General features: G+C 46.7%; 1 protein-coding gene across 1 annotated transcript in view; it reads right to left on the bottom strand.

Moving 5' to 3' along the window:
- LOC119970453 (colorectal mutant cancer protein-like) overlaps nucleotides 1–18,675 on the bottom strand; it is a 306,036-nt gene that overhangs the window by 102,851 nt on the left and 184,510 nt on the right. Inside the window, 3 exon segments of the mRNA XM_038805079.1 lie at nucleotides 61–150; nucleotides 691–837; nucleotides 6,778–6,984. Coding sequence (XP_038661007.1) covers nucleotides 61–150; nucleotides 691–837; nucleotides 6,778–6,984 — 444 coding nt within the window.

An 18,675-nucleotide genomic window follows, 5' to 3' on the forward strand; every position in this document is an offset into this window, starting at 1 on the left:
ATGCCCAGATAATTACAGACCATTGAGAACTGTTATCTCCATCACATTTCAAATACTTACTCCAATATTGCTGATTTCTGAACCCAGGACTGGTCGATCTGAAGATGAAGATTCTGACCTTGTCTTTGACAATTTTACTCGTTCAGCCACCTACCATCAAGAAATGATTCTTAGAATTATTAATTGATCAGTATATCATGCAAAAACTGTATCATATTACAAAATGAATTAATTCACTAATTAATACTGACATATACCTTTTAAATCTACCTTAAAGCCTCTAAATAAAGAGCAATAAAGATCTTCCTCCCCCTCCGGTGCAAAACCAAGAGCCTTCTCCATGACTACTCTAAAATGTTCCCAAGAGAAAGTAATAAAATGACCCTCTTATTGACTGACCTTATTAACACTACACCCTGTATGCTTCATCCGATGCCAATGCTTATGTAATTACATTGTATATCTTGTGTTGCCCTATTATGTATTTTCTTGAATTTTGTTTAATTCCCTTTTCTTCCCATGTACTGAATGATCTGTTGAGCTGCTTGCAGAAAAATACTTCTTACTGTACCTCGGTATAAACAATAAACAAATCCAATCCAATCCAAGTTATAAGATTTCCCAGCTAATAGTTAAGCCTCTGCAACAGCTGCAGAACGATTGTGAAAACGTCAGAAGCCAGAGACTCACCTTCGCAATAGGGATATCATTGCTGCTACTGCTGGTGCTGAGCTCACCAGTACTGGGGTTGATTGGTCGATTGGCTGCAGTCAAACGACTTGGACTAGCTGGACCAGATGCCTGTATGCTTTGTAAACGTGTCTGTAGCTCTCGAACCTGAATTAAAAAGAAAAATGATTGCAACCATTGTTAACAGCAGGAATAAATTATTCTAAGGACAGTACACATTATTTGAGGATAGTTATTTTATTTTTCAATTATTACGACATCCAGGAGAACAGACTGATTTTGTAGTGGATTTACAGAATTCACAGCACAATCGTTTAAAAAAAATAAATTTAGTGTACCCAATTCATTTTTTTTCCAATTAAGGGGCAATTTAGCGTGGCCAATCCACCTAGCCTGCACATCTTTGGGTTGTGGGGGCGAAACCCACACAAACACGGGGAGAATGTGCAAACTCCACACGGACAGTGACCCAGACAGCACAATCTTAAAAGCTGAGTTTACTTTTTTAATTTGAGCTTGATGTGCAGTTGTACTGTGAGACATGAGAGTCCTATCAACACTTGTTAAGTACAGACTTCATGTAGCGGCCATGGAGTATGGGGACGCACATTTGGTGGCTCCCATTCAAGGCAGATTTTTTTCAGACTTTCCCCTCCCGAAAGGCAAAATATTTGAGGGCAAATGGTACAGGAGTGTTTGGGGAAGGTAATACTCCTCTGGTGTGACTGGTGCACAGATCAGCGGATGAGGTATTCCACAAGAAAGAAAGTGCAGTTGGAGCAGGAGAGTGTCCATGATGCACCACAGGGAAAGATGGTGGAGGGCAAGGGAGCGCACTGCCCACCAAGTGGTTGATGGAGCAGCTGGTGGAGTTCTTGAATAACAAGTTTCAGCAGCAGAGGAAAGAGGCCCTGGAGTATCTGGACAAGATGGTGGAGCCGCTGAGATCTGGGATCGAGCAAGTTGAGCAGAGGCTGGAGTCCCAGGAGGAGGTGGGGGAGCACGAGGAGCAGTTGGCCTCATTGGTGGCCGAGGTGGAAGCTATGCGGGAGAGCCAGAAGCTGAGGGAGAAGGTGGAGGATTTGGAGGCAAAACCTAAGGACTGTCAGGATGCCTGAAGGAATTGAAGATGTGGCGGTCACGGTGTATGTGGCAAGGATGCTGGAGAGATTGATGGGGATGTGGGCCTTTCATCGGTCCCTGGAGGTGGACCGAACACACAGGGCACCGAGGAGGAGGCCACAGGTGGGCGAGCCGCCAAGGGCTCTAGTGGTGCAGTTGCACCACTTTCTGGACAAGGAGAAGATTCTTCGATGGGCGAGGCAGGCCAGGAAATGTACCTGGGAAGGGAACGAGCTGTACCAGGCCCTGGGTGTGGAGCTGGCAAAGAGGAGGGCCGGTTTAACTGGATTAAGACTGCCCTCTTCAAAATGGAGGTTTGGTTTGGGGAATTGTACTAGCCTGTTGGTGACTTTCCAGAAGCAAGAGTTTCATTTCGACATGCCAGAGGAGGCGATGAAATTTATGAGGGCTAATGGATTGGGAAGAGAGTGAGGACATTGAACTTTGGTTGAGTTTTGTGTGCTCTTTAAAGTGTTAGTGGTGGGTTATTGGGGGCAGGCGTGTGTTCACCCATCTGTGAAGTTTGAAGGCGGGCATGGCATTTTTACAGGAGAATCACCTGAAGTTGGGGAACCAGACAGGGCTGAGAAAATAATGGTGGGGCAGGTCTTTCATTCGGGGCTGGATATGAAGACAAGAGGGGTGGCACTGCTGGTCAACAAGAGGGTAGCATTCGAGGTGGGAGCATTGTGGCCGATCCGCAGGGGGGGGGGGGGGGGATATGTATGGTTATGGAAAGTTGGAGGGGATGACAGTGGTTCTGCTAAACACGTGGAGTAGTGTGAGCAGGTAAGGGCTGCTATTCGGGGCAACGTTGTGGAGATAAATGACACGGGGGAGATCACGACTGCCCCACTGTGGGTAGCACTCAAGGCAGTAGTCAAGGGGGAGTTATTTTTAAATTTAGAGTACCCGATTAATTTTTTCCAATTAAGGGGCAATTTGGCGTGACCAATCTGCCTACCCTGTAAATCTTTGGGTTGTGGGGGCGAAACCCACGTAAACACAGGGAGAACGTACAAATTCCACATGATGAGTGACCCAGAGCCAGGATCGAACTGGGACCTCAGCGCCTTGAGGCAGCAATGCTAACCACTGCGCCACCGTGATGTCCCGTCAAGGGGGAGTTTATATCAATCTGGGGGCGTGGGGAGAAATTGGAGCAGGAGGAGGGCTAGATTGGTGGACGAGATTTTGAGGGTGGACAGGAGATACACGGAAGGGCCGGAGCCAGGGCTGTTGAAGGAGAGGAGAGGCTCCAGAGGGAGTTTGGGCTAGTTTCTACTGGGAAGGTGTTGGAGCAGTTACGGAGTATTAGTGCATTAGTACGGGGAGACGGCCAGTAGGATATTGAGAATGCAAGAGGCGGCGAGGGAAATTGGCAGAGTTAGGAATGTTAGGGGCAGGGTGGTGATGGACCCGGAGGAGGTGAATGGCGTGTTTGAAGCGTTTCATAGCAGGCTCTACGAGTCGAAGCCCCCAGCTGAGGAGGAGGGGTTGCAACTGTTCCTGGATAGGTTAGAGTTTCCCAAAGTAGAGGAGGGGCTGGTTCAGGGACTGAGGGCCCCAATTGGGCTGAGGGAGGTGATGGAGCATATGGGAACAATGCAGGGTGGGAAGGCCCAGATGGTTCCCGGTAGAGTTGTATGGGATGAACCCAGAGCCACTGCTGTCGTACCACCCGATATCATTATTCAACATGGATGGCAAGTTATTGGCGAAGGTGTTGGCCTCATGAATTGAGGTCTGTGTCCCGGGGATGATAGGTGAAGATCAAATGGGTTTTGTGAAGAGCAGGCAGTTGTTGGTGAATGTGAGAAGGCTACTTAATGTAATCATGAAGCCTTCAGAGGGGCAGGAGATGGCGATATTAGTGGTGATAGATGCGGAGAATGCTTTTGATTGGGTGGAGTGGACGTATTTGTGCTGGGACAGTTCGGGCAGGAATTTGTTGATTGGATCCGGCTGCATGTGTGTTGAGAAACTGAGCGAGTTCGGAGTACTTCGGGCTGCACTGTGGAACGAGGCAGGGTTGCCCGCTCTGCCAATTGCTCTTCGCTTTGGCAATAGAGTTGCTGACAATGGCGCTTAGGGTACCAAGGGACTGGAGAGGGATTGAGCAGGGGTGGCGTCGAGCATAGGGTCTCAATGTATGCGGATGACCTGCTACTATATATTTCGGACCCAGTGGGCAGCATCTTGGGGACTGGGGTGTTTGGCCGGTTCTCGGGGTACAAACTGAATATGGGAAAAAGCGAGGTGTTCCCGATTGAGACTAAAGGGCAGGAAAGGAGGCGATGGGAGTTGCCGTCCGTTTAGGGTGGTAGGGGTGAGCTTTAGAAACTTGGGTATTCAGGTGGAATGCAACTGGGGGCAATTGCACAAGTTGAACCTGGCTCGGTTGACGGAGCAGATGAGGGCATACTTTAAGAGGTGGGGTGTGCTGCTGCTGTCGCTAGCAAGGTGGGTGCAGACGGTAAAAATGACGATACTGCCAAGGTTTCTGTTTCGGAGCAGGGACGAGGGGGGAGTGGGCTGGCGCTGCCGAATACGATGAATTACTACTGGCCGACAAATATTACCATGGTTAAGAAATGGGCCGTCGGGAAGGGGTCGGTGTGGGGACAAATGGAGGCGGCATTGTGCAGGGGTACGTGTTCAAGGGCTTTGATGATGACACCTCTACCATCTCACCAGCAAGTAGCCCGTGAGCCCAGTGGTGGTGTCGGCCCTAAGTGTGCAGGGCAGTAGTGGCAGCATGTGGGGCTGGAGTGTGCCTCAGTGTGGGTGCCGAATTGTAATAACCATAGGCATGCACCGGCTGGGCTGGACGTGAGGATTCGGAGGTGGCGCAGGCAGGGATTCAGCGCTTTGGCGATCTGTTAATAGGGAGCAAATTTGCAAAGTTGGGGGACCTGGAGGAAGTGTACAAGTTGTCCAAGGGGAATGATTTTAGGTCCCTGCAGGTTCGGGACTATGTAAGGTGGGAGGTTCAATCCTTTCATGGGCTGCCGCCCCTGGGGTTGCAGGACAAGGTGCTGTCGAAGGAGGAGGGGAAGGTGTGAAATGTCTATAAGGAGTTAATGGAGTGGGAGGGAGCTGTGGTGGGAGATGTTCAGCGTAAATGGGAAGAGGAACTGGGAGGGGAAAATGGGGAAGGTGGGATGTGCGGAGGAGTTGTGACAGGGGAGCAGGGGAAGGGGGTGAAGTGGATGTTGGTTCTTTATCTTGAGTTGTTTGGTCGCTCTTCTGATTCGGTTTGTACATATGAAAATGTCTCAAAGAAAAATATTTAAAAAAACATTTGAAAAGTACCTTCAATAACAACAATTTGTATTGTGAAGGTTATAGGTTATTCTCGACTTTACTCGACTAATACTTTATTAATAACCTATGCTCTAGGTTAACCCACCAAAAGAGGGAAACTGGTTTTCCTGCCAAGACTCAGAATAGATCTCATGAAGGGAGAATGCTTTTCCGGGTCTCAGACAGTTAAACAGGATTTCAGCTACTTTCTATGGGGAAAGTTCAGATGCGTCACTCATAACTAAATCTTTACCTCTTATCGTCGTGGGTCCTAGCCATTTAAGGCTTCCTAAATGAGTGTCTAGGAGTTTAAACTTTGAGAGTAATTCTTACACAGTATAATTTTAATCAAAGTATTTTTATTTTAAAAATACTCCCAATAGATACATACAAAATTGCAGAGTTAAAAATATAAATTGATTAACAGTCTTTAGCTATCTTATGCTATATTATGTTAATATCAAATCGTTAACAGTCCTAGGTTACCTGCTAACACACTAACTTCTCTCAATAGAATTAGATATCTGAAATATGGAAAATCCTAAAGTATCTCCTATCAATTTCTTAATACATTTCTAAGAAGTTAAACAAAAACATATTTACAAAACTTGAGGTTTTGTCTGACGAGGCAAGCTAGAAGAACAGAGCTTTGGCCCACACTCCTGCATGGGAGTGAGAAGGGTACCTCTCTGCTAAAATGCCCCTCTTTTTATGTACATAACATTCTCTTATCAGTCAAGGACTGCTTCTGTATTCTTGTCACTTATTGTTGGTTAATTACCTATAGCCAAATGGTTAATTGGATGTATTATCATCAATACATATTTTAATGATCGAAGAGTCTGTGTAAAGTTCAAATATCTTAAGGTATATTGGCAAAGGGGACTCGCATAGAGGCCTGTCTTTTTTCAGTGTTGTCATGTTTTTTAGATACCAAAACTGACACTTTTTGTGAGTGTGTTATTCTAAGTGTCAAGAGGTATAGTTGGGAAGGATTTGTGTGTTATTTATGGTAAGATTTTCCTGTCCTCATGGTTTGAATATTTATAGGTGGAGGGAGTGATCCCAAAGAATTCATGGTGTGTCAAAGGAAGGTCTTTCTTATCCTGTAATTGCTTGTATTAATGAGCCTTTGAAACCAGCTCAGAGTTTCTCCCAGCAGGTGGTAACGTCTACACGACCTTTAGCTGAAGTGGTTTTATTCCACTTTGAATTAAAATGTTGATATTATTAATTTCTGTTGCCTTATTTCAAACCGAATTCGGCGGCGAACGTGATATTCATCACAGAATTTATATATCAGGTTAAATACAATAAATGTTCCAAGGCACTTCACTGGATGTGTTATCAAGCAACAATTGACACCGACCCACACAAGGAAAATATAGGGAAAATGGTCAACGGTTTGATCAAAGAGACCGGTTATTATTAGGGGCAGCACGATAGCACAGTGGGTAGTACTGTTGCTTCACAGCTCCAGCAACAGGAGGATAAAAATTCAGATGAACAGAAGATCTGTAATAGTAATGCTGGCCATATACATGACTTAAGATTGTTTTTGGTGGGGACTTTTGGAAGGTCTTGCATGTATGCATGTATTTCATCTTGTAGGTTACTTGTTCACATGATTGCATAACCTGTTGCAGAACTGATACTTGCCCTCCTACGTAAACGGTCTCTTTCCTCCCGAATAGCATTCATGGTGACCTTTGTCCTGTTAAGGTCATCTTCTTTGCTACACAGCATTGCTGTGAGGCTTTCATTTTCTTCCCGAAGAGCTGCTAACTCCTTCTCCCATCGAGATCTCTCTTCAGCGAGGGTTGGATAGAAGTCACGACCCAGTACTCCCTCAATCTCCTCCACAGTCTTAATAATGTTAATAAAAGTACAAATGAAGCATTCTTCACATTTTGTATTTATTAAAATATAGTACTTTCAGTTACAGGAAAAAAATTGCTAAAGCAGTATGTAAAAGAAACCAAATTATTTGGTAGTTTATGGATGAAAGTTGACCAGGAGAACTACCTGCTTCTTTTTCCGTGCCATGAATTATTTTTATTTTTGCACACCCACCTGCAGGTCAGCCTAACCCTATTCTGAAAGACGTCACTTGACGATTTAAGAGTTTATTTTTTAAAAAATTTTGATCACCCAATTATTTTTTCCAATTAAGGGGCAATTTAGTGTGGCCAATCCACCTACACGGCACATTTTTGGGGTGTGGGGGCAAAACCCACACAGACACAGGGAGAATGTGCAAACCCCACACCGACAGTGACCCAGAGCTGGGATCGAACCTGGGACCTCAGCGCCGTGAGGCAGCTGTGCTGACCACTAGGCCACCGTGCTGCCCTTTAAGAGTTTATTATTGAGTGTTTCTGTTCAATAGGGTGGCACAGTGCTTAGCACTGCTGCCTCACGGCACCGAGGACCCGGGTTTGATCTGAGCCCCGGGTCACTGTCTGTGTGGAGTTTGCACATTCTCTCCATGTCTGCGTGGGTCTCACCCCCACAACCCAAGGATAGGTGGATTGGCCACGCTGAATTGCCCCATAATTGGGAGAAAAAAAAAATTGAAAAATTGAAAAACGTTTTCTGTTCATGCCTGGAGTGAGGTTTGAACCCACTGCCTAATTCTGAAGTGAAGATACTGCCAAAGTCAGGTCAACACATAGGCAATGAATAATTCAAATTTTAACCCTGTGAACATAGCAGGCCAAGAAACAGGGTAAGAAAGGGAAGATAGAAAATCAATGCCAACTAATAAGGAACATCCAGGAAGACTGTTAAAAGTTTCTTTAGGCAGTCCACAGTGAAGATATAGAATCAGTTAAGGAGGCATTTTAGGGTGGAAGGGATGTCGGTGCTAACTCTGTGCGAGAATCATGGGTTTGAGCCGGGGGGGATGGATAGTGTATACAGGAGGTGGAGGGAGGTGGGGCTGGCCAAGGTAAGGGATCTGTATTTGGAGGAAGGTCCGGAGAAGCTAAGGGAGAGGGTAAAGCTGCCGAGGGGGAGTGAGTTCAGGTCTGCAGGTTAAGGACTTTGCGTGAAAGGTCTGGAGGGGTTCCCTAGGTTGCTGGGATACACCCTGAGCGACTGCTGCTTCCAGATGTGGACGGGGAGGGAAGAATTGGGGATATATACAACTGACTGGGGGGCAGGGAGGAGAGCGGATATGAAGATCAAGGAGAAATGGGAAGGGGAGATCAATTGGGGAGCATGGAGTGAGGCACGGTGTAGGGTAAACGGGACTTCCTCTTGTGCAAGGATGAGTCTGATAGCATTTAAAGTGGTGCACAGGGTGCATATGACTCAGGCGAGAATGAGTGGGTAGCAGATGAGTGGGAGAGGTGTGGGTGGGGGCCAGCGAATCACGTGCACATGCTTTGAGGTTGCCAAAAATTGGGAAGATTCTAGGCGCGGTTTTAGCCAGGACAGTGGATGAGAAGGTGGAACTAGACCCTTTGATGGCGATATTTGGGGTTTCAGAGAAGTCAGAGCTCATGGAGAGGAGGAAGGCTGATGTCGTGGCCTTCACCTCTCTGATTGCACGGCGTATAATTTTACTGGAGTGGCGGTTGGCATCGCCACCGGAGGTAGCGGCTTGGTTGGGTGACCTGTACACTTCCTGCGTTGGAGAAGATAAAATATCATTTAAGGAGCTCCACAGAGGACTTTGAGAAAAGGTCTTTGAGAAAATGTCTGTGACCATTTTTGAGGAGCTGTGTTCGTTGCGTGGGAGGGGGGGGTGAAAAAGGGAAAATATTTGTACAGACTATATAGTTGATTGCTGGGAAGTATGTTTCCCGGGGTGTTTATGTGTTGTAACCTGTTTTATTCATGTTGGTAATAAAATATATTTTTTTAAAAAGCTTCTTTAGGTGCGTTAAAGGGAAAAGATTAGCTTGGACAAATGCGGGCACATTACAGGTGGCACAGGAGATTTTATAGTGGAGAACAGGGAAATGGCTGAAAACCTAAAACAGCTACTTTGCATGTCTTCACAAAGGATGATAGAAAATATCTCCCAGAAATGCGAGGCAACCAAGGGACTTATGAAACTGAAAATGAGGTAACACAGGAAACTAGTATTCCAACGAGGTAATGCTGAAAAATTAACTGGATTGAAGGCTGATAAATCCCCTGGATCAGATGAGCTTCAGCCTAGAGTATTAAAGAAGTGGCACGAGAGATAGTGGATGCATTGGTGACTACCTTTTAAAATTATTTAGATTCTGGAAAGGTTCTTACAGCCTGAAAATAGTAAACGTCCACTATATAAGAACAGATGAGATCTGATTGGCTGGTAGGGAATCTGCACTAAATTTCAAAAATACATTGAAAACATTAATTAACTAGAGGATTAACTAAACCGGACGGCAGAGATCAGTCTATTTAGCACTTAATATTTATATTGGAAATCTAGCACCAAGGATCATAGTCTTTTTTTAAAATGTTTTCATTAAGGTGTGTGTGTGTGTGTGTGTGTGTGTGTGTATGTATATATATATATATATATATTGTGTGTGTGTATAGTATATAATATACATACACATCAAACACAACCAAAAAGAGAACAAACAGGAATTCACATAACAAATAAATAACTAACACTCCACCGCCCCACCCTCTCTGCAGTTACCCTCCACCTACACTGCCTCCTTTTTTAAAATCCCAGAATCGCCCCCAACCCCATCCCCCTCCCTCCCTCCCCCGCTAACATTTCAACTATCCTTGCAGAAGTCGATAAACGGTTTTCAGCTCTTCCTCCCACTTTCCTCCCCAGCTCTTCCTCCCACTTTCGCTTAACTTCGGGATGCCCTCCCAGTCCATCAATTCCTTCTAGATCTCTGAAACGCTACCCTCACCAGCCCCGGTTTTCGGAACCTCCTCGACTGCAACCTCAAGGGTGAAAGTCGGGAAATGTTTCCTCACATAGTCCCGCATCTGTAAGTACCGCAACTCATTCCCGCTGGGCAGCTCATACTCCTCCACCAATCCCTCAAAGCTCAAAAAGCTGCCCCCCACAAATAGGCCTCCAAACCGCTCATCCCTGCACTCGGCCACCCCCGGAACCCTGCGTCTACCCTGGAGAAAACCTGTGATTCCCGCAAATCGGTGCCCAAACCAAGGCACCCTCGGCCTCAGGTGCTGCCGCCACTGTCCCCACACCCTCAGGACTGCCGCCACCACCAGACCTGTGGAGTACCTGGCCAGCAGAGGAGCCGTCACCAGTGCCCCGAAGTTAGTGTCCTTGCAAGAGGCTGCCTCCATCTGCTCCCACACTACCCACTTCCTGACCATGGCTACCTATATTCGCTGCCCAGTAGTAGTTCATCAAATTTGGCAATGCCAGCCTGCCCACCCCACATCCCCACTCCAGCAGCATATTCTTCACCAGTGAGGCTTTCCTCGCCCACACAAACCTTGAGATCAATGCATTAATCGTCTGAAAAAAAGCCTCCAGAATAAAAATCGGAAGGTTCTGCAACACGAGTAAAAACATCGGGAGAATGGTCATGGAACATAGAACGGTAGAGCACAGTACAGGCCCTTCGGCCCACGGTGTTGTGCCGACGATTGATCCTAATCTAAGATCAACCTAACCTACACCCCTTCAATTTACTGCTGTCCATGTGCATGTCCAAGAGTCGCTTAAATGCCCCTAATGACTCTGACTCCACCACCTCTGCTGGCAGTGCATTCCACACACCCACCACTCTCTATGTAAAGAACCTACTCCAACATCTCCCCATACCTTCCTCCAATCACCTTAAAATTATGTCCCCTTGTGACAGCCATTTCCGCCCTGGGGAAAAGTCTCTGGCTATCTACTCTATCCATGCCTCTCATCACCTTGTATACCTCTATCAAGTCACCTCTCTTTCTTCTTCACTCCAGTGAGAAAAGCCCTTGCTCCCTCAGCCTTTCTTCATAAGACATGCCCTCCAGTCCAGGCAGCATCTGGTAAATCTCCTCTGCACCCTCTCCAAAGTATCCACATCCTTCCTATAATGAGGCAACCAGAACTGGACACAATATTTTATAAAGGTTTTATAAAGCTGCAGCAAAACCTCACGGCTCTTAAACTCAATCCCCGTTAATGAAAGCCAACACACCATACGTCTTCTTAACAACCCTATTAACCTGCGTGGCAACTTTGAGGAATCCCTCTGTTCCTCCACACTTCCAAGAATCCTGTCTTTAACCCTGTATTCAGCATTCAAATTTGACCTTCCAAAATGAATCACTTCACATTAATCTAGGTTGAATTCCATCTGCCACTTCTCAGTCCAGCTCTGCATCCTGTCAATGTCCTGTTGTAACCTGCAACAGCCTTCGACACTGTCCACAAACTCCACCAATCTTCGTGTCATCAGCAAACTTGCTAACCCACCCTTCCACTTCTTCATCCAAGTCATGTATGAAAACAACAAAGAGCAGAGGCCCCAGAACAAATCCCTACAGGACACCACTGGTTACCGACCTCCAGACGGAATACTTTCCATCCACTATCATTCGCTGTCGTCTTTCGGCCAGCCAATTCAGTATCCAGACAGCCATATTTCCCTGTATCCCATGCCCCCTAACTTTCTGAATGAGCCTACCATGGGGAACCTTATCAAATGCCTTACTGAAATCCATATACACAACATCCACTGCCCGACCTTCATCAATGTGTCTCGTCACATCCTCAAAGAATTTAATGAGGCTTGTGAGGCATGACCTGCCCCTCACAAAGCCATGCTGACTATCTTTAATCAAACGATGTTATTTGTAAATAATCATAAATCCTATCTCTCAGAATCCTTTCCAATATTTTGCTCACCACAGGCGTAAGACTGACTTAGTCTGTAATTCCCAGGGATTTCCCTATTCCCTTTCTTGAACAGGTGAACATTCGCCTCCCTCCAATCATCAGGTACTACTCCAGTGGCGAGTGAGGACGCAAAGATCATCGCCAATGGCGCAGCAATCTCCTCCCTCGCTTCCCGTGGTAACCTTGGGTATATCCCATCAGGCCCAGGAGATTTATCTATCATGATGCTTTTCAAAACTTCCAGCACATCCTCCTTCTAAAGATCAACCTGTTTGAGTCTATTAACCTGGTTCACGCTGTTCTCATGAGCAACAAGCTCCCTCTCACTCTTGAATACTGAAGCAAAATATTCATTTTGGGCCTCCCCCATCTCTTCAGACTCTAGGCACAAGTTCCCTCCACTATCCCTGATCGGCCCTACTCTCACTCTCATCATCCTCTTATTTCTCACAAAAGTGCAGAACGCCTTGGAGTTTCCCCTAATCCTTCCCAGCAGGGCTCCCTTCTAGCTCTCCTAAATCCATTTTTGAGTTCCTTCCTGGCTACCTTGTCAGATCCTTGCTTCCTCAACCTTATGTACGGTTCCTTCCTCCTCTTGACTAGAAGCTCCAGTTCTCGTGTCATCCAAGGTTACTTCACCTTACCATTCCTTCCTCGTCTCAGAGAGACAAAACTATCCAGCACTCGCAGCAAGTGCTCCTTAAACAACTCCCACATTACTGTTCTGCATTTCCCCAAGAACAACTGTTCCCACTTTATGCTCCTCAGCCACTGAGTGCAACTTTGCCCGATCAACTGTCTATCCTTCCTCACAGACTTGCTGCATACTATTTCTACCTGTTCAACAGCTACCCTAACCTCTGATCCATAGCTCTGGTTCCCATCCCCCTACCAAACTAGTTTAAACCCTCCCAAAGAGCTCTAGCAAATCTCGCACCCAGGATATTGGTACCCCTCCAGTTTAAGTGCAATCCATCCTTCATGTACAGGTCCCACCTTCCCCAGAAGGTATCCCAATGATCCACATATCTGAAGTCTTCCCTCCTGCACCAGCCCTGTAGCCACGTGTTCAGCTGCACTCGCTCTCTGTTCCTTGTCTCACTTGTACGTGGCACCGGTAGCAATCCTGAGATTACTACTCTGCTTGTCCTGCTCTTTAGCTTCCAACCTGACTCCCTAAAATCACTTTTTAGATCTGATGTGGAGATGCTGGCGTTGGACTGGGGTGAGCACATTAAGAAGTCTTACAACACCAGGTTAAAGTCCAACAGGTTTGTTTCAAACACTAGCTTTCGGAGCACTGCAACTTCCTCACTTGAGCTCCCCCTCCCCCTTAAGAATCCTATAGACATCGCTGACCCTGGCACCCGGGAAGCAACATACCCTCCGGGAGTCTCGTTCGCGACCACAGAATTTCCTATCCGTTCCCCTAACCCTCGAGTCTCCTATCACTATTGCTTTCCCATTCTCCCCCCTTCCCTTATGAGCTACAGAGCCAGGCTCAGTGCCAGAGGCCTGGCTGCTAGGCACCCCCCCTCCCCTCCCCCCGAAAAAAAACAGTATACTTGTTTTGAAGGGAAACGGCCACGGGGGATCCCTGCACTATCTGCCCATTCCTTTTCCTTCCCTTGACTGTAACCCAGCTACTCTTGTCCTGCACCTTGGTATGGCTACCTCCCTGTAACTCCTCTATCACCCCCTCTGCCTCCAGCATGATCCGAAGTTCATCCAGCTCCAGTTCTCTAACAGGAGCTCCAGTCATCTTCAAGGACTGCACCCGCCCCGCCAACGGCAGCTTCTCCAGCCGTGTCAAATTCAATTTATGTACCTGCTCCCACCCCCTCACCACCTGAATGCCCAGATACCTGAAACTCCCCCCACTACTTTAAGCAGCTGCTCATCCTGCCCCCTCACCTGAATCGGAAAGACCTCACACTTCCACATGCTTAACTTTTACCCAAAGAACTGGCCGGCCAGGCATCATAGTTAATTATAACTTAATTTAATAAGTATTTATTTTTAAATTCATTAATTAGTGCGAGAAATGACAGTCAGCAGGGTAACATTCTTCACCTATGAGACGTGGGAAATCCATGATGCATCCAGCGTTCCAGACAATTTCTTCTGCAGGAAATGTACCCAATTACAACTCATGAGACTACATGAATCGGTTGGAGCAGCAGTTGGATGCACTTGGGAGCATGCAGTGGTGGAATGCATAATGGACAGGAGTTTTAGAGACGTGGTCATACCAAGGTGCAGGCAGATAGAAGGGGCAGGCAATTATCAATCCCCTGTGGCCGTTCCCCCTCACTGACAAGTATACTGTTTCGGATACTGTTTTGGGGAGGTGGCCTATGAGGGGAAAACAACAACAGCAGCCAGAGCAGTGGCACCACCGCTAGCTCAGCTGTTCAGCAGGGAGGGTCAAAGTGAATGAGAGCAATAGTTATAGGGGACTCTATGGCCAGGGCATGGATAGGCATTTCTGTCGATGTAAAAGAGACTCCAAGGTGGTATGTTGCCTCTCTGGTGCCAGGATCCAGGATGATTCTGCACGGACATAAAGCATTCTGAAGGGAGCAGGTGAACAGCCAGAGGTCGGGGAACATATTGGTATGAACGACATAGGCAGGAAGAGTGACGAGGTCCTGCAGGGGGAGTTCAGGGAGTTTAACTTTTAATTAAAATTTTATTTGTTTTCTAAATTTAGAGTACCAATTTTTTTCCCAATTAAGGGGCACTTTAGCATGGCCAATCCACCTACCCTGCACATCTTTTTGGGTTGCGGAGGTGAGACTCACGCAGACACGGGGAGAATGTGCAAACTCCTCACAGACAAGGTCCTCGGTGCCATGAGGCAGCAGTGCTAACCACTGCACAACATGCTGCCCTAGGAGTTCAGGGAGTTAAGTAGTAGTGAGTTAAAAAACAGGACTTCGAGGATTGGAATGTAGGGATTATTCCCTTATGCCACGTGCCAGTGAGGCTAGGAATAGGAAGATAGTGCAGCTAAACATGTGGCTAAATAGCTGATGCAGGAGGGAGGGTTTCAGATACCTAGATCATTGGGATCTCTTCCGGGGCAGGTAGGACCTGTAGAAGGACAGGATGCACTTAAACTGGGGGGGCATAAATATCCTGGCTGGGAGGTTTGTTGGCGTCACTCGGGAGGGTTTAAACTAGTGTGGCGGGGGTAGGAACCAGAATAGAAGGCCAGCAGGTGAAGTAACTAAGGGGGACCTAGAGAATAAGGCTAAGGGGAAGAGCACGCTAGAGATAGGTTGCTGAAGACAGCAGGGCTGGTAGTCTGAAGTGCATTTTGATCAATGTGAGAAGTGTAACAGGTAAGGCAGATTAACTTAAGAGCTTGGGTTAGTGTTTGGAACTATGATGTTGCTGCTATTACCGAGACTTGGTTGAGGGAGGAACAGCATTGGCAGCTAAACATTCCAGTATTTAGATGCTTCAGGCGGGATAAAGTGGGATGTAAAAGCGGTGTGGTAGTTGCATTGCTAGTAAGGAGACTATCATAGCTGTACTGAAGGAGGACACCTCGGACAGCTCATGCTGTGAGGCACTATGTGTACAGCTCAGGAATAGGAAGGGTGCAATCACAATCTTGGGGGTTTACTACAGGCCTCCCTACACCCCACAGGAGATAGAAGATCGGATATGTTGACAGAATTTGGATAGATGTAAAAGCAATAGGGTTGGTGGGGTGGGTGATTTTAACTTCTCCTATATTGATTGGGACTCGCTCAGTGCTGGAGGCTTGCATTCGGCAGAATTAGTAAGGAGCATTCAGGATGCTTTCTTGAAACATTATGTAAATAGTATAACGAGGGAAGGGGCCATACTGGACCTGGTATTGGGAAATGAGCCCGGCTAGGGGCCGAAGTTTCAGTAGGGGAGCATTTTGGGAACAGTGATCATAATTACGTATGTTTTAAGATACTCATAGATAAGGATAAGAGTTCGAGGGTGAGGGTGCTAAATTGGGGAAAGGCTGATTACAACAATATTAGGCAGGTACTGAAGAGTTTAAATTGGGGCGGCAATATGAGGGTAAATAAACCTCTGAGACATGGGAATCTTTGAAACGTCAGTTGATTAGAATTCAGGACCGACATGTTCCTGTGAGGATGAAGGATAAGTATGGCAAGTTTTGGAAACCTTGAATAATGAGGCTGTCTGTGATAATAGAACATAGAACAGTACAGCACAGAACAGGCCCTTCAGCCCTCGATGTTGTGCCGAGCCATGATCACCCTTCTCAAACCCACGTATCCATCCTATACCCGCAACCCCCCCCCCCCCCCACCCCCCCCCCCCCCCCCCCCCCCCCCCCCCAACCTTACTTTTTAGGACACTACGGGCAATTTAACATGGCCAATCCACCTAACCCGCACATCTTTGGACTGTGGGAGGAAACCGGAGCACCCGGAGGAAACCCACGCACACACGGGGAGGACGTGCAGACTCCGCACAGACAGTGACCCAGCCGGGAATCGAACCTGGGATCCTGGAGCTGTGAAGCATTTATGCTAACCACCATGCTACCCCTTCTAGTCAAAAAGAAAAAGGAAGCATTTGTAAGGTCCAGAAGACTGAGAACAGAAGATGCACTTGAAGAATATAAAGAAAGTAGGAAGGAGGGCTAAAAGGGGTCGTGCAAAGTCCTTGGCAAATAGGACTAAGGAGAATCCCATGGCATTTTATACATATATAGAGCAAGAGGTTAGCCAGGGAAAAGTTTGGCCCATTTGCGGACATGCATTTTGGAATACAGATGGGAATTAGACAATAAATGGCAGAACCTTTAGGAGTATTGACAAGCAGAGAGATCTGGGCATACAGGTCCACACATCACTGAAAATGGCAACTCAGGTGGCTAAGATAATCAAGGAGGCATACGGCATGCATTCCTTCTGTCAATTGGGGTATCGAGTATAAAAATTGGCAAGTTATGCTGCAGCTGTACAGAACCTTAGTTCGGCCACATTTGGAATATTGCGTACAATTCTGATTGCCACAATACCAGAAGAATGTGGATACTTTGGAGAGGGCACAGAAGAGGTTTATCAAGATGTTACCGATTCGGGGGAACCACAGATTTGAGCCAGGAAAGTGGGACGGAAATTTTCAGAAATGGGGGGAGAAGGGGATTAAGACACTAAAAGATTTGTTTCTTGGGAGTCGGTTTTCAAGATTGAAGGAGCTGGAAGCGAAGTATGGGCTGGAGCAGGGGGAAATGTTTAGATACATGCAGGTTTGAGATTTTGCCAGGAATTAGATACAGAGCTTCCCGGTGGAGCCAGCCTCCACATTGCTGGAGGAGGTGCTGACAAGGGGACTGGAGAAGGGGGTTGTGTCGTTGGAGGATTACTGGAAGGAGGTTTTTAGGGTAATTTCTAAAGTGGTGCACTTGAAACTGGACCCGGGCCCTCGGGAGGCCAGATTTGGGGTGTCGGACCAGCGGGGGTCGGAAACGGGTGCGAAGGCTGATGTTCGTCCTCGTCATCCTGCTGGGATGGAGCAACCTCTCCATCCTGTTCCCTGACGTGGCAGGGGGACCTGCTGGAATTCTTGACTCTTGAGAAGGTTAAGTTTGAACTGAGGGGAAGGTTGGAGGGGTTCTGCAATTCAAGGGCATTATTCATTATGCACTTTCAAGAACTGGATAACATCAAACATTAGTGAGGGGGGGGGGGGGGTTGGCAGGGTTAGGGGGAGGGGGACTGTATGTGTTAATGGTGACTATGGGTGATTCCTTTTTGTTATTTGTTTATGTTAACATGCGGGCAGTTGTTTTGAGGTTGGTGGGAGGATGGGATTGTTGTTGTTGATATTGGGATTGACATTACATTCATTACTCCTTATTGTTTATTGTTGGTGGGTGAAAATTTGGGAGAAAATGTGAAAAAGGAGAATAAAAATATATTTTTTTAAAAAGGTGTGATAACTGGTCATTTTGAAATTAATGTAAAATTGGGCAAAGTCTCGATGGATTTATGAAAGGGAAAAAATGTTGGACAAAAGAGAGTTTTTTTTGAGAATGTTACTTGTAGCATAACTAAGGGAAAATCAGTGGATGTGGTGTGTTTGGATTTTCAGAAAGCTTTTGATAACAAAGAACAAAGAAAATTACAGTAAGAAGTCTTACAACACCAGGTTAAAGTCCAACAGGTTTGTTTCAAACACGAGCTTTCAGAGCGCAGCTCCTTCCTTCACCTGAGGAAGGAGCTGCGCTCCGAAAGCTCGTGTTTGAAACAAACCTGTTGGACTTTAACCTGGTGTTGTAAGACTTCTTACTGTGCTCACCCCAGTCCAACGCCGGCATCTCCACATCAAAGAAAATGACAGCACAGGAACAGGCCCTTCGGCCCTCCCAGCCTGCGCCGATCCAGATCCTTTATCTAAACCTGTCTCCTATTTCCAAGGTCTACTTCCCTCTGTTCCCGCCCATTCATATACCTGTCTAGATGCTTCTTAAATGATGCTATCGTGCCCGCCTCTACCACCTCCGCTGGTAAAGCATTCCAGGCACCCACCACCCTCTGCTTAAAAAACTTCCCACGCACATCTCCCTTAAACTTTCCCCCTCTCACTTTGAAATCGTGACCCCTTGTAACTGACACCCCACTCTTGGGAAAAGTTTGTTGCTATCCACCCTGTCCATACCTCTCATAATTTTGTAGACCTCAATCAAGTCCCCCCTCAACCTCCATCTT

The sequence above is a fragment of the Scyliorhinus canicula genome, chromosome 8, assembly GCF_902713615.1.
Source record: "Scyliorhinus canicula chromosome 8, sScyCan1.1, whole genome shotgun sequence".
NCBI classification, from domain to species: Eukaryota; Metazoa; Chordata; class Chondrichthyes; order Carcharhiniformes; family Scyliorhinidae; genus Scyliorhinus; species Scyliorhinus canicula.